The sequence below is a fragment of the Glossina fuscipes genome, unplaced genomic scaffold (assembly GCF_014805625.2).
Source record: "Glossina fuscipes isolate IAEA_lab_2018 unplaced genomic scaffold, Yale_Gfus_2 27, whole genome shotgun sequence".
Classification (NCBI taxonomy): Eukaryota; Metazoa; Arthropoda; class Insecta; order Diptera; family Glossinidae; genus Glossina; species Glossina fuscipes.
The window spans coordinates 7,631,702-7,648,347 of record NW_023998422.1 but is presented as its reverse complement, the minus strand read 5'-3'; the positions used below and the strand labels follow the sequence as shown (position 1 = coordinate 7,648,347).

The 16,646-nt window shown below is 34.1% G+C and overlaps 1 protein-coding gene across 4 annotated transcripts in view; it reads left to right on the top strand.

Annotated features, from left to right (window-relative positions):
* Positions 1-16,646, top strand: part of LOC119635717 (heterogeneous nuclear ribonucleoprotein L) — a 205,873-nt gene that overhangs the window by 89,486 nt on the left and 99,741 nt on the right. For all 4 annotated transcript variants that reach the window (XM_038030694.1, XM_038030693.1, XM_038030692.1 and 1 more), the window contains exons 3-4: positions 4,608-4,790; positions 4,894-4,957. In XM_038030694.1, the coding sequence (XP_037886622.1) occupies positions 4,608-4,790; positions 4,894-4,957 (247 nt within the window). The remainder of the gene's footprint in view (positions 1-4,607; positions 4,791-4,893; positions 4,958-16,646) is intronic.

Below are 16,646 nucleotides of genomic sequence, written 5' to 3'. Positions count from 1 at the left end.
AAACTTTTATCCGGTTATTAAGGCCGTATCAAACGATTTCATATATTCACATAATTGCCTCCTCCTAATAACAGGTCACAAATGCCACAATTTCGCCTGAACCACCGGACAGATACTTAATGCTTAAATCGTGTTCAAAAATTGCTATTTCTCAAAGAGACTGTGTTGAGATCAACGATTCTGGTTTCTTGCATTTCCAATTTCAAGCAACGATTGTTTCATAACTTGCTTTAAGATCGGCTCCAACTAGATTTGCTTCCCGAATTGCATGAAGCTTACTTCCGATAATTTCAGGTTAACAATGCTGGTTATTATATAGTCAGCGATTATCATCAATTCTTGTTTGCACAAGTCCTGCAATTATCTTGCCATTGATTTATTCATTGTGTATTCTTTTGTTTATTTGATGATTTTTTGCAGAGTGTATTACACTGTTTTTTAATTTACTGTCATTAAATTGGCAAACATCAACTATTTCTAAACAGCATCGCATTGCAGTATGCATTTATCATTCAATGTAGTATACAACTGTTGCTCGTTTTGTAGCGAAACGATAAAATAAAAAAAAGGAACAAAAAAAAAACCAAAAAAAAAAAGAAAGAACTACTTAATGGAAAGAGGGGCAAATCGAACAACATCGTTTGACACGTACACTTTTAAACAAACGAGCACATGGATAAATAGCATCCAAACGAGATAAACGTGGGTTTGCGTTAAAATAAACATATTATACGTGTATACAACACATAGGCACAAAGCGGGCCATTATTATCATAGCTCATGAAAGCTGCCAATGTTTCTTGGCATGTTGTCAAATAATTATTTCGCTTGTTGTTATTTTTGTTGTCGGTGGCGACGGTGTCTGTTGTTTTTGGAAAATGTAAGTAATGAGCTAAACATTAAAGGTTTTCGGTTTTCGGTCTTTTTTTTTTTTTTTTGGGCGGGTTTTAGCTAATGGCGGCAGTGTATGATAATGGCATTCTATATCAATATTGTCAGTAAACATTGCTTATCAGATCAAAAAAGATCATGGCGGCTTATGCATCATACACCAGCATATTTTATTGATATCAGCGGTATAAACATCATCACCGCACTCACACCATAGTTATATTTTGTTTTTGATAAATTTTTTGCTTGATAAACCATCCGAATCTGTCGAAACGTGTGAAAATGCAGAAACGTGAAATTAAACAAACCCATCGCGTTTGATGAAAGAGCAAGATAATTGAATAATAACAGGAATCCCACAAAAGGTTTGCCATTTAAATATAAAAAGGATGACGATGAAGGATGCAAACAGTAGCGCAGCAAAGCAAATTCGTTTTGCTTCCATTGTTGTTTATAAATCGATAAAACTGTTTGCTTTCTTTCTTTTTTTCTTCTTCGTTTTTAAAGTGTTCTGTGTACAACTGAGCATTTTTGTCTTAGTTGCATTAGTGCAGTGTTGCACCCCTAGATCTACGAACACATGGAAGACCAACCTACGCGGTTAGTGAAAGCTCGTTTTCTTGACTTGCCTTAAATACACTTGACAACGCGAACAGTCAAACAATAAGAACATAAATGGACACGCCTTCGAATCAATACAATGGAAGAGAACTTTCTATGACATCTTCCTTCTATTTCTTTGTCCAATACTACCAAGAGAGAATTAAGTGAAACATTGAAAAAAAAAAAAAATTTGAATTTTCTGCAAAGGATAGCATCTCTGGAAGACAAATAAAATTCGATTTAGAAGATCTCTGTTTAGAAGAAGAAGTAAGTTTTTAAACTAAAGACCGCAGGCGGACAGAAAAGTATTTGTATCGACTTCCGGACACTGCAGGAGACAAACAAGTATAACCAAAGCCATAGTCAATATGCGTCTGCCAGCTTTATTTATACAAACATATATACTTTGCACTGTGGACTTAGTCCGCTAGCAGCAGGCAAACAAGTGTAACCAAAGCCGTAGTCAATATCCGTCTGATACTTGTTTTTTATAAGCACATAAACAAATCATTAAAAACTTGATCGAAAAAATGGGCGAGATCGATCATCCCCTTATAAACACAGTCAAAAAAAAAAAAAGATTATTTGATAAGATCGGGTGAAAATATTTTGCACCGCCGATGTAAAAATGGTAATTATCGATCGAGAGGGGGGAGATGATCACCCTAAAGTACATTAAAATCCTTTGCATATCAGCAAGAGTGTTACCCCTTAGCGACCAAAATATTAAACAAAAAATGTTGTGGTTATTGAATCATCATTACATATATACATATATATATATATATATACCTATGAAAATAGCCATGTAAGGAAAGAGGAAAATGAAAATCATCATAAGCACATGATTCTGCAAATATATGCCAATAAAAAAAACATATATAAAAATATGTTTATAGTTATATATGAATGCATGAATGAATATGTGCATATTAAGAGCTCTTATTATTATTTTTTTTTTAATATTAAACCTTTTTGAAATGCAAAAAAAAAAAAACGTAGAAAAATATCCAAAATATTTTTCCCTACAGCGACACACGCACACATATAGCTATGCAGCAACACAACCAAATATTTGTACATAATGGATAATATTTTATATACTCACACACGACGCTTATATAAACCCGATAAAAGATAGTTTATGAATTGCTTGAATAGCCGTGAGTATAGTGAGTGAACACATGAATCGAATGAGGAGCAAAGAAAAGGAGAACACACAGTGTATGAATAAAAAAATTTTGTAAAAAAAAAAAGGGAAAAAATGCTATTGTGTCGTGTCGCTGGTGATGACGGCTGGTTTCTGCTAGTGGTTGCTGCTCGCATTTGTGTGCTGCGTTGTTGCTGATACAACAACTCGTGATCGTCATTTCGCATTTTGCATCCTCGTCTCTTTGTCCCTTTGGTGTGGCATTAAAGTCTTACGGAAATGGCAACTTTGTTGTTACATAATATTATAAAAATTGTCGGGGTTTTATTTTATTATTTTGTATTGAATTCAAAAGAAAAAAAGTAGTAGTGCAGAAGAAGAAGCAAAAAAAAAAAGAAAAAAGCAAAAGCATTTAATACTTTTTTAATGACAACGTAGCCGTTTGTCTCTAGCGCGCGTTTATTGCTGCGCTAAAATGTGAAATTATTACCATAAATATTAATAAAGAAAAAAAGAAAAATTCATTTTTACATATTCTAGGGAATTTCTCCATAGAATAGCAAAGCAAGCAAAGAAAAGCAGCTCAAGCAAAAGTTGTCGTTAATTCTGTCAGGAAAGAAAATTAATATTTTGCTGCAAGTTTTTTGATTAAACGATTAACAAGGGAATCTAATTTTAAGGCACTTTAGGCTTTTCTTCTCACGAAATTTAAAACGCGCCACGTGGTATGAATAATAAAAGGATAGGCGGGCGAAGAGACTGACAGCGAGAGAGAGATAGAGATAGATAGAAGGAGAGAGAGAGAGATACTGATAGAGAGATAGAGACAGAGAGAGAGAGAGAGAGAGAGAGAGAGAGAGAGAGAGGGATAGAGAGATAGAGAGAGAGAGAGGAGAAGATAATGCAAGCATTTTTCCACCCTATGATATAGTTTTGTGATCTTCTTCCTTGTGTCCTCTGGACAAAAACAACACTTTATTATAGGCAGAAAATCTTTTTCGAAAAAAGTGTAGGAAGTCAGAACTCAGAGCGTAATAATCTTTTCACTTTTTTTCTTTGCTTTGAAATTAATTTCATTGCTTTGCGATTTGCACAATGTAATCTACAGTCTTTGCTTTGGTATTAAGGAAATTCTTATGAGAAATGAATAAACGCGAGATGTTGTCTCTTCTCCGTAATTCATTTGTAATAAACTAACAAGTAAGAGAAGCTTTACATTCGCTTTTAAAAGGAACTGCATACATCTTCAATAAGAAGGAAGATCAAGCGGGACGGGGAGTGGGGTAATGAAAATCATTAAGAAAACTTTATGTTGTAAATATTTCTGATTGCTTTCAATATTTTGCGTAATAATTGGTTTTTACAAAAAAGAATAATTTATACAAATTTTACCTCTGGACATGAAACTTTAATTGTTAACAAAGAAAAAAAAAAAAAAAAAGACAAAAACTGACAGACTTAGCGAAAAGTACTTAGCACGAATTTCCGCTTATAGCGAAACGAAACGAATTGATAACGTTAGTATAGTAGAGTATATACACCCTCATCCTTGAATGGTGAATGGGAGAATGAAACGTCAGCATGAAATAATGCAACTGACATCATATATAGTCTGTCATAATATATATGCAAGTGCGATTAAAGTGTTAAACAACCCGCAAATGTAGAGCGTGGATTGTTTCTAATCCCGAAATGCCAAAGTGCAGGTAACGTGTCGCCATGATTATCATCTAGAATGACCCTGAAATTTGCAATACGTTCGTCGTCCTCGTTTGTTTTATTGTGTGTGTGTGTGTGTGTTTGCTTTTTTTTTTAAACTTTTCTCTTCTTCACTTTTTCTAAAATTCATATGGCAGACACAATAAATTGCAACAACGTTAGGTGTTTATTTTTTGTCTTTGCGTCTTTTCAATAAAACTGAGTTTACCTTTACCACCTTTTCTTCATTCCGATTTAATTGCAGGATGTTCTACATAAGATTTGTAATCCTCATGGTCAAGTATTGCGTATCGTTATATTCAAAAAGAACGGTGTGCAAGCTATGGTGGAATTTGATAGCTTGGATGCAGCTACTAGAGCTCGCGAGAATTTAAATGGTGCCGATATCTATTCTGGTTGCTGCACTTTAAAGATAGATTTTGCTAAAGTAAGTATTTTTTTTCCTTTTATCAAATAGGAATTTTCAAAAAAAAAAAAAAAAAATTAAATTAAAAAAAAAAATGTTAATATATTTTCTAAATTATTTTTAGCCTGAAAAATTGAATGTCTACAAGAATGAACCCGATACTAGCTGGGACTATACTCTAACTACTGGTAAGTTTTCATTTATAAATTTTTGCCTTTTTTTTTTTTCTTTTTTAAATATTGGTTAAGCGCACTTAGACAAAATTTAAAAAAAAAAAAAAAAAAATAAAAATAAAAATAAAAATTTCACAAAACACTTTAAAACACTAAAATGGTTTTGCTAATAATAACTCTTTCTTAAACATTATCGCGCTCTTTGAAACACCTCTCACAATATGTTTTCTTGCTCTAGCGAACAAGTCAATAGGATTCGAAAATGTATTTTGTAATATCTGGAATTAAATGATGTGTAATTGCTCCTAATAGTCTTTATGACTTTATTTCCCTCTCTTAATTTGACTTTTCTTCCTTTCTACCTCTGCCTATGTGGCAATTTACGTTTCCCTTTGCGTGTACTTGAAGATATCTATGTCTATCTGGCGTCGATCTGGCAACGATCTCTTTTCTTCCATATCTTCTTTTTACGTCCTCTCCATCCCTCTCTTTTTTCACCTACCTCTCTGTCTCTCTCCCTTTTTCTCTCTCTCGTTCTCTCTTTCTCTCCCTCTCCCTCTCTTTCTCCCTTTCTCTCTCTTTTACCCTTTCTCTCTCTCTCTCTCTCCCTCGCGCTCTCTCACTCTCTCTCTCTCTCTCTCTCCCTCTCTCTACTTGTCTGTCTTTTTACGAACATTTTCCTTGATTTCATTGTATTTGTCTTTTCTTTCCCTCTCTTTGTCTGTCTTTCTACGAATATTTTCCTTGAGTTTCTCGTAGTTGTCTGTCTTGATTTTCTTCTCTTGCTTCTTTTTTCTTTCTTTACTTTTTTGACCCATCATCTTTTTCTTGTTTCCTTTTGTGGGCTCCTCATGTTGTTGCTTTCTTTTTCTATTTTCCTTTACCGGTTCCCTTTTTCTCTTTCCCGCCATGACTTGTCTTCCTTCCATTTTTTCCCTCCCTCCTTATACCATATACCGCAACCAAGTGTTGACAAAGTTACTTTTGTACAGTGTGTTCTGTTTAGTTGTTGTTGTTTTTGTATTGGGGTTTATTTGTTTTTGATCAAAAGCCTTAACATTATAACCAAACTTTGGCCCAGCACTTAATCTAAGTTGTTTTGTATGTTTTCGATGACAACATATGTACACGTTGCAAGTGGCATGATTTCACCCAGTAATCTGTGGTTCTACATATGAACAACACACCCATACTAAAAGGGTCTGCCTTTCATTTTACTTTGCTTTTTGTAGGTCTAGCTTGTGAATTATGAAACAACTTATCCCATTTCTTACTTTATTTGAGTTCCTGTTCATTTCGATATGTGAAAGGGGAAAACCGAATGTAAGAAATCGATTCCCCTATACTTTAATGGTAAACAGAGGCTAAAAATTCATAAATCGGAAAATAATTTTAGTACCATCCCAAGCGTTGCAAATGTGACAATGACCGTCTAACTCTCTCTGATAAGCTAATGTTTATCGTTTCCTATCACTGTAAAAGTATTCAATATCCATTTCATTCTTCCTCTTATTCTTTCCATGTTCCCCACATTATCTTCCTTTTCATTCATTTCTCTTTTCTGCTATATTCCTCGATGTTGTTTTTCTTCGGTTTCTTTCTTAATTGTTATCGTCTCTCCTGTCATTCCCATCGCTTCACGTCCTCAAAATTTCAACCTTTCTCAGATTTCCTTCTCCATTCGCCATTCTTGATGGGTCTTTCAATTCTCTTCTAATATTATTACACTGATCGGATCGATGTTGTTTAGAAAAAAATTTAAAGCACATTTTTGTAGAAAAATCCGCTTCTAGTTAACCGGTTATTTTAATGGTAGCGATAATTGGATTTTTGAAGAAAACGAACGAACACATGGAAAACTAACTGTCAAATTTTATTAGTTTGAGGAATGTGTTCTCTTTTGCCACCGTAAGCTATACAGCTATAGCTATATTTTATATAAAGAAAATTTTCCTTTACCTATAATGTTTTTTACTTGACACACACTATGTGTCTGTTTGAAATAAATAAATTTATGTTTAATTTTTAATAATGTTGCCGTTGGTTGTCGTTGGGTTTCAGTATTTCCTTGAAAGCGACCAACCACCAGTACGTCAAAATTGTAGCATAATGATAGCTTAACTCTAAATTGCATTTAAAATGCCATTCAACTTTTCTTTCGATTAAATATATTATTTTAATGACCAGCATTTACAAATTGCGAGTGTGACATAACAACAAGATATACTGATTCAAACAACAACCATACACTAGCACAGTATTACTCTATCGCCAACATCGTTGCAATCTGAAAAATTACAACAAAATTACTTCATATATATATATATATAGATTTTTCCTCAACCAACACACAAACTTGCTTTTGAACACGCTTTTAATGTTAACTAGCAAGCAACCCACACACAACTATTACCCACCTCCCGCATAATAATATGTTAAGCAATTCTGAACATATTTACAAAGAATGACTCGCGGTAGGAAGGAGACGATGGAAAAGAATGACGGGATGAAAAGGGTGGTGAAACAAAGGTAGAGACTTGATATTTTATCTAATATATTGCCATTAAACATGCCACACAGAGTCAGTGTCTGTGCTGTGCTGTGTTTGTGTCCACAACTATTTTTGGTCTATGCTTGATGATATTTGGTGTTTAGGGTGACACACGACAAATTAGCCGCCAAGTCAACTTGAATTTGTTTCATGGCAGCCACATTAAAAATATATATATATATATGTATACATATATATATATATGTATATATGTATATATGTATATATGGGCAACGGTGGAAACATTAAATATGTAAGAAGGAAAGAAAATTAAATTAAATATTCCATCATTACTGGAGAATTTAATAGTGAAAAAAAAATATTTAATATCAGGTCAGCGCTATATTGCTGTTAAACTCTAGAGTATCCATCAAAAAGCCTCCACGGCGCAGATGACAGAAATGAATAAACAGGAAAATATGTGAAACAAGACGTCAAGCTGTCTGGTAATATTATTTGTGAACATGAGATACAGAACGGCTTTTGACTCCTCCCCTCTTCCCACCTGCCAGCAATACCAGACGTCTCACAAAAAAAAAAAAAAAAAAAAATAACAGTACACCTTGACATGATGATGATAATGATGATGATGATGATGATGATAGTGGCGTTGACTATGATCTTTGTGAAATATTCGTTATGCAACACAAAGGTCATCGTCTCGAGTTTCGAGTTTTCCATTGCCATTAAATTTTGCAGTTTACGTCATAGTCTCATTGCTTTAGGTAATAATGGTGTGAGATGGATGTTGTGGTTGATAATGCCGGTCACTAATTTTTCTAACAAATTTTCCTATTCCCTTTTGGGTGAATTCTTCCTTGGTCCGCTTTTCTCTCTCCTTTTTTTTTCTTTTGTATTTTTTTCCATTCCATTCAAATAAGGGCCGCCTTTTGATTTGTCTGACAATTCAATGCAATGCATATTCCCTTTTGCTCCTTTTTTTCGAGTTTACAACAAAAAACAACAACAACCGCAAAAAAAAAAAAAAGTTCTTATAGAGAGTGATTTAAACTTTAGTTGCAAATAACCTGCAGCCATTTAATTCTTTCTTTCTCCATAAGAGAAAACAACAAAAAAAAACAAAAAAGCAAACAAATTACTCTTAACAATTGTGTCATCAGTAATTTACAACAATTGCGTTTAAACACAATTGTACTGTACTCTAGACTGACACTATAAAGCCAAACCGACAAGAAATAGAAGGGAGACAGACAGACAGCAAAAGAACAGATTATACTGCAGTAAATCTAAATTAATTAAAATGCTTTATGCATATATGTGTACACCGACCGAGAAGGAAATTAAAGAACTTTAGCTGCATGTACGAAACGGAAAAACGACATCGATTACCACCTTTGAGCAATCAAATCATTTAAAAGAAAGGGTTTTAAGGATATTTTAAGGCATATATGCATCACAAATACATATATGCATTACAAATACATATGTGCATTGTTGTAGAGCAATAATCTCTCAATACCACGAAAGCTATTAAAGTAAAGGTATTCACCTCAAAGACAGAACTGGGAGAAGATGGCCAAACCTTCTTTCCCCCTATATCTTATACTAGATGTTTGAACCAATATCTAGAAGTCTCATGGCGACCCTATCTAGCCTGGAATCTAGTTAAAATGTTGTGCAAATGTGTTATCTTTTTTTAACCTTGGTAGGACTCCACCTATGATCTGTGTCAAATTTCTCATCCCAGTATTTTTCATAACCATAACCGGAGTTTACTTTCGCAATGAGAAGACTGTGCTTATCCACTGAGCTTCTACTTCTTTAAACGACTCGACGAAAGATAATTCTTGCCGTGAGTTTTGAATTTCAAGAAAAAGTAGAAGACGGTTGTAGAATTTAGGGAAATAGGAAATTTGCAGCACTACGTGTAAAGTTAATTTGTTGTGGAAAACGGTCGGAGAAAAAACAGTGCATAGCGAGAAAGCGCATTGTTTTCTGCTCATAATTTCAAACACATTGTGGATAGTTTGCCACGTTGTAAAGTTGTTGTACAACAATAAGCGATGCGAACTTAGTCTCAATAGTTATGAGTTACTGCATAGTCGAGTAAGTCACGACTGCCAGCCAAATTGGGTTCAAATCTCAATGCGTGGAGTATGCTTAGTCGTAGCTGTAGTGAGAACTTAGTCGGTGCGGCCGTAAATAAAGCATTAGAACCTGATCACCTTACACCTAGAAATGGTCATAATTTGAAATTTGAGTTGATAGTTCGCCACCTCGTAAATTTGCTATACAACAGTAATTGACACGAACTTAGTCTCAATAGTCATTGACTACCGCATAGTCGAGTAAGTCTTAGTCAGTAAAGGCATAACACTAGTATCTGATCACCTAACACCTAGATATGGTAGACGCGACAGCATGCGAAGCTATCATTGACGTTGCGCATGCTAGCTTAACCGGGTATGTGATTACGCAATTGTTCTGTCGACCACACGATGATCATCCAGATTGATACACATCACTGGAGGAGGAAAGCATAGCATGTCGTTTTGTTTGTTACGTAAAAATGCATACGAGAGATGTGTAATGGATTAATGGTATTAAGTTCTTCTTATATCGATCAACCTTGTTATATTTGTATACAAATAGTTCAATAAGGGCGGAATGCCAACCGTTGTTAACTGACTTAAGGGTTAGTGATATACTATACGATAGTCGAGAATATGTTGATAATAAAACTAATTTGTGTATATTTTTTGTAAAACTTTCTACAATTTAACAACACGAATCGTACAATACTCGACAAAGTCTCCAACTTCACACCCTGTGCAAGTCTCCAACAATAGCAAAGACATACTCAATCTATTGACGGATGGCAATGCATTCCAAATAAAATGCTCACTGCTTGTTTTGAATTATTGTGAATGTTACAGCACTATTTTCCAGCACTATTCGCCAGCCGTTGTACTACGCCCTGTATGCACTAATGCAACGGATTTGATCGGGGCCTAAAATGACTAGGCTGAATGTAATTTTTGAAATCTTCGACCAGCTAATATTGTGCTCCCTTAAAATAAAACCTTGTGGATGATTACAATCATTTTTAAAATCTCCTCGATCGCCTAGTGAAAAATCTGCGATTGCGTAGTACGTCATCAGAACGCCTTAGTTCATCGAATCACTCCCTAGCATGTAAGCATAGGCGCATGTGATATAAGCCTCTGATCCTGAGCTTCTCTCGTGCCCGGACCGCAGAGCTTATAGGGGAATCAGACCTTTGCGCACAATTCGATATGTTTATATATAACTACAACTGAGGTTTTCAGTTTTTGAAAGACTTTGTGCATGAATGACTTGACGTAGAAAAATTTTCAAAGCGGGGTTAGTCTCACGCAGACAGCAACGGTGACTGCATATATGTTTCCATTCTGTAAACGAAATTGCTCTCCATTCGCATATATAAGCGTCCTCGGCTCCTGAAGTTTTATCGCTATATTCGTAGAGACCTCTTGTAAGATCAAAAATACGGAGACTTTGCCGTAGACCATCGCGTAAATCAAAATTCTTTTATGTAAAATAAATCTCGTAATACTCCGAAAAGAAAGCGAAACAATTGCTAAACACATACTTATGGAATAATGCAACTCGATGTTACACTGCTCCGAGAATTATTGGATTTGAAAAAAAGAAATCTTTTTATTCAGCACATGATTACATCATGAATTATTAATGTTTTTTCACTTTTGCTTTCATTATAATATATGTATATATATATATAGTTTGGGGAAAAAGAAATCCATTATTTTTTCGGTAGATGGCTGCACTGATAGATTTCTCGTAAAGTATCGATCAAACAATTTCCGATACTGTACATTTTTCATACTGTACATTTCGCAGTAAAAAAAATTCTTTTGCTGTTTTTTGTTTGGTGCATTCAGTTGTGAGTTACAGCGTGTTAAAAATGGAAGTGAACAAAGAGAAAATTCGGTACATTTTACAGTTTTTCTTTGACAAAGGCGAAAATGCAAGCCAGGCGGCTAAAATTGTGAATGGTGTTTATGGTTCCGATGCTGTAACAGCCAGTTATGTGCAATTTTGGTTTCGTAGATTCCGTTCAGGAATTTTTGATGTTAAAGATGCACCTCGCACAGGTAGGCCGGTAGTCGAAAATGTCGATAAAATCGGAGAAATGATCGAAGTTGACCGGCATGTTAGCAGTCGTAACATCGCCCAGGAGCTAAAAATCGACCATAAAACAGTTTGAAACCATTTACACAAAGCTGGATTCAAAAAGAAGCTCGATGTTCGGGTGCCACACCAATTAACAGAAAAAAACATGATGGATCGAATTTCCATCTGCGAAGCCTTGGCCAAACGGAATGAGATAGACCCATTTCTTAAACGGATGGTGACTGGAGATGAGAAATGGATCACATACGATAACCCTGTGCGAAAACGATCGTGGCCAAAGAGCGGTGAAGCACCTCAAACGGCCAGGAAGGTTTTGCTATGCATTTGGTGGGACTGGAAGGGGATTATTTTTTATGAGTTGCTTCCATATGGCCAAACGCTAAATTCTGATCTCTACTGTCAACAACTGGACCGTTGGAAGATAGCGATTGACCAGAAACGGCCAGAATTGGCCGACAGGAGAGATGTCGTGTTCCACCAGGACAACGCTAGGCCACACACATCTACAGTGACTCGCCAGAAACTTCGGGAACTTGGTTGGGAAGTTTTAATGCATCCGTCATACAGTCCGAACTTGGCACCAAGCGATTATCATCTTTTTCTTGCATTGCAAAATTTCTTTAATGATAAAAAATTGGAATCTAGGGAGGATTGTGAAAACCGACTACTAGAGTTTTTTGCAAATAGAGACCAGGACTTGAGAGAGGCATTTTGAAGTTAACTTTAAAATGGCAACAAATCATACAACAAAACGGTGCACCAAATCGGACAATCGGAAGCATGTTAAATAAAGTCCTGAAAAATCATATAAAAATAATGGATTTCTTTTTCCCCAAACTATATATATATATATATATATATATATATATTATATGTATATAATTTAAATTCTTTACAAGTAAAGTCATGGTGACAGAGTTTTAACTAGTAATGGGAGCACAATACCATAAGCCATTCCTTTTTAAAACGAAAACAAAAAGTATAACTGAAAGCATAATCTCGACGAAACAGAAAACGCAAAAAGGAAAGATTAGCATTAGAATTTATTAAAGCAAAGCAAAACTATGCAGAGAGTATGTGACAACAATTCAAACACTCTGTCCACACTTTAAGCGCTTTGTCAAAAAAAAAAAAAAAAAGAAAAGAAAAGACATTTGTTGGATTGGTGCGAACTTTGGCTTACGAGCATGTAAGATTTGAAGTCGATTTAAAGGTCACTATGTCAATAGAAATTTTATTCATTAGTGATTTGAGCAAAAATCTCTTTTTCTCTCTTTCTATTCGCTCTCTGATAATACAAGATCTTGATAAACTATAGTACCAAGTGAGAATTATCTTCCTCCGGTTAGTTAGTAGAGATTCAAAGGCAGGCAGGCTCTCTATTAAAAAAAGGTTCTTATGGAACCAGCTGAATTACGATCACAAGTCTGAACATGCTCCTCAATAAGAACACCCTTGCTGTTGTTCTTTGAAAGCGGGCTTTAAGCGATCTTCCTCAGTCTTATTAAAGAAGACCCAGAAAGAGAGAAAACTCGCCAAGCAACGTGTAATCAATACTTTTACCTTACAACTTCAATTGCCATAGGAATGATGGCAACGATCATATATTAGCGACGGCTCATGCCAAAATTTGACCGAAAAAATTCGACAAAAGTTGAAAAATTTGAAATATTTACAAACCTTCTTATCTCTGCATATTTTGTTGTTGCTTTGCTGAAGTGATCAACTGGAACTTTAAGCAACTTCCGGATGTAATCTGAGAAGGAAAAATCTCTATACTGGTAACGAGTGCTCTCGATTTCAATGATTTAAAGTTTCGTGCACTTTAAGCATTTTTAGATCCTATGGGAGGATAACACGATACCAGTAAAAATTGTTATAAGCGTTCTGCGTGTAGAAGTGTACAAGTAAGAAAGCTTTAGCGAAACTTGGAATGGAAGAGGCCTCAAAATGCTTCGTGGGGAACTAACAAGTTAATCTGGAAGCATAATTCTAAAAGAAAATTGATGTACTAAGGCATCTATTCATCGGGCCTACCCACGGATATCAATGCAAGCAACGGTTTATAGCTCTCAGTCATCGTACTTTGAATACGATCGAAAGATTTTTCGATGACTGCAATCCAAAGCTATCGACAAAGCTATCGACTTTACTCTCTATATCGAAAAGCATAAAATCGGGTCCAGCATATTCGGCCTTTATACATGTTGTCGCCTGTTACAACCTTAATCTCTAATTCAAATGAAAATATCAGATCTATCAAGCTTAGCTCTTGAAACATTTTATAGGGTGTGGATTGTACATATACATGTATATATATATAATAGATGTATATATATGTATATATATATATATATATATATATATATTTATATAAATAAATATAAATATGTATATATTTAGGTGTTACAAACGGAACAAAATAACTTTGTGTCTAACCTCCTCCGGTGATGATTGCAAAGCACACAAAATTGGAATAGAGGAAACATAGTGTAATAGTTGTGCGCAACCATGGTATTTGAAATATACATTTTATATGGAGCATAACTATGGTATAGTGTTAGTGTCTGTTTGTATATACATTGCGTGCGATAGTATTACGGGTGAATGAATTTTTAGCATAAAAATGAAGGAGGGTGTAAATGAAAATGTTTATTTGTATATATGTGTATGATGGGGTATGTTTCCCGTAAACTTATACAATAATATCTGCATATATATAAAAAGCACTACGGTACAGTATGTACAGTATCCCCGAAAAGTTTCTTGAATCCTCGCAACCCATATACACATTAAATCTCTTCCATTTACATATGTGTATGTGTATGTGTATGTGTATGTGCATATGTATGCATGTAGATGTTTATGGGTGTATATGCGCATTTGTGTATACATTTTAAATGAAAATATTTCAGTTTCGACATGAATAATAAATTTGCGTAAAAATTTTCTCCCCCCATTTTTGTTGTTGTGCTGCTCAACAAAACTAAAATTCAGTTTTATTTATATCTCTTTTTCCATGAATATCCTTGTAATACAAACACATATTTCCCTTTTGCATATATATATATATATATATATATGTATGCACATATGTACATTATGATTTTATATTATCCTTAAAAAGAAATAATTGTTATTGTTTTAAAAAGGATTCGTTCGAATGTAATATCCTTAGATCTTTTCATTATTTTCCCCTTTTTTTTTTCTTTTCTTTTTGTTTGTATGTTTAGATTGTATATAATTTTTTTTTTGCTTTTTTTGTTTTTTTTTTTTTTTCTTTCCTAATACAATTTCATGTCATCATCAATTACATTTATACGAACAACAAAAAACATGTGATAACAATTATTTTTCAATGACATTATGATAATCTCCAGAGTAACAGAATTGAAAATTTATAACTTATTTTTCCTCTTTAAGCCTCTGGTCCATAACCGACTGACATTTATAATATAAAATACGACAGGAAAACTTTTTGTAATATTCGAGTTGTTTTTGTTTTTTTTTTTCCTTTTTATTTTATTGTTTAAACACGTTAGTAGTAGTAGTTAGATCCTTTATAGAGATTAGTGCATGAAATTGTTTGTATGGTTGTGGTTTTTTTATTAGACTATCCGATAAATGTCATATTATAGTGGAAGACATGATTCGAATTTTATATCCGTATATATCTTGTGTTCTATTATTTTGTAAATATTTGAGATTAAAAATAAAAAAAAAAAACAAAAAGAAAAGTTGTCAAAATATTAAAAAAAAAAAAAAAAAAATAGATAGCAACTTTACAATAACTGCTACGCTATACAACAACAGCAGCTGTGGGCTATAAAATGTATATGCTTTCGCTTATGGGGGGTATAAGCGTCGTTTACCCTCCCATCGCTGAAGGACTCGAGGATAAAAGAGAGCATAATAAATTTGTGTCATTTCTCTCTCAAGCAAAGAAAGAATTAAATTTTCTTTAGGGGCGAAATTTTTTTTTTTTTTTATTTTGATATCTATTGTGTCCCCCAAAGATAAATACATAAATACAAATTGTTTTTGGTTTTTTTTTTTTTCTGTTATTAGAAAGTCATGTTAATAAAATTTGCTAATCAAACTACTTACCCGATTTCAAAATACAACACAAACATCTTGATAAAATTTCTTTATTGTATTAGAATTTCAAAACTCTCAGCAAGTCGCTTAAGGGCGTAGATCAACCTAAAAAAAAAAAAAAATTAGTTCCTTTGGAATAATTTTTTTTTTTTTTTTTTTTTGAACGGAGGAAATAATGGGAGATTATTAGGCATAGCTTAAAGTATTAGGAAGAAAATTTAGTCTTAAAAAATGGCAACAACGCAGCCATCCTCTAGAGACTTGTTTAGCTCAAGGCGCTCTAAAGTAAGCAGTAGGGTAGTTGCTCCAAATTTGAATCAAAAAAGAAAAAAAAAAAAAATTGAATCCTTCTTCCATTCCATTAAAAAGAATTTTCTAATTTTCACTAACTTCTCCTCGGGTGTCTTGGTCATTTCAAAAAGCTTACTGATGACCGGTTTGTACAATTATGAAAATTCGCTAACAACTTTGGTGAATTCTCCGATAACAACATGCATAATTCAGTATATTGATTAGTTTTTTTCATTGAAAACCAAAGTAATTTGTTAAAATATTGCCTGGTTGTGCAGGGGCCACTACTTTTTTTTGTAACTTTCGGATACAATGCAAGTGACAGCAAATTATGAATGCTTGTGAAGAACTTGTCTTTTGTGAGATTAAAGCAATCATTTGTTTGTAAATCCTTATGATAGCGCTGTAAGGTGCCAGTCAAGGACAGACATTACCAGACGGTGAATACAGGGATAAGGTAATAACTAACAGCTCGGTGCTTCCTACCGCTTCTTTGAAAAATGTATATTTATTGAAATCACGTGTCTTTCGCCATAAATTGGCCTTCTCTACTCTTTTTTTTTCTCTCTCTCTCTCTCTCTCTCTCTCTCTCTCTCTCTCTCTCTCTCT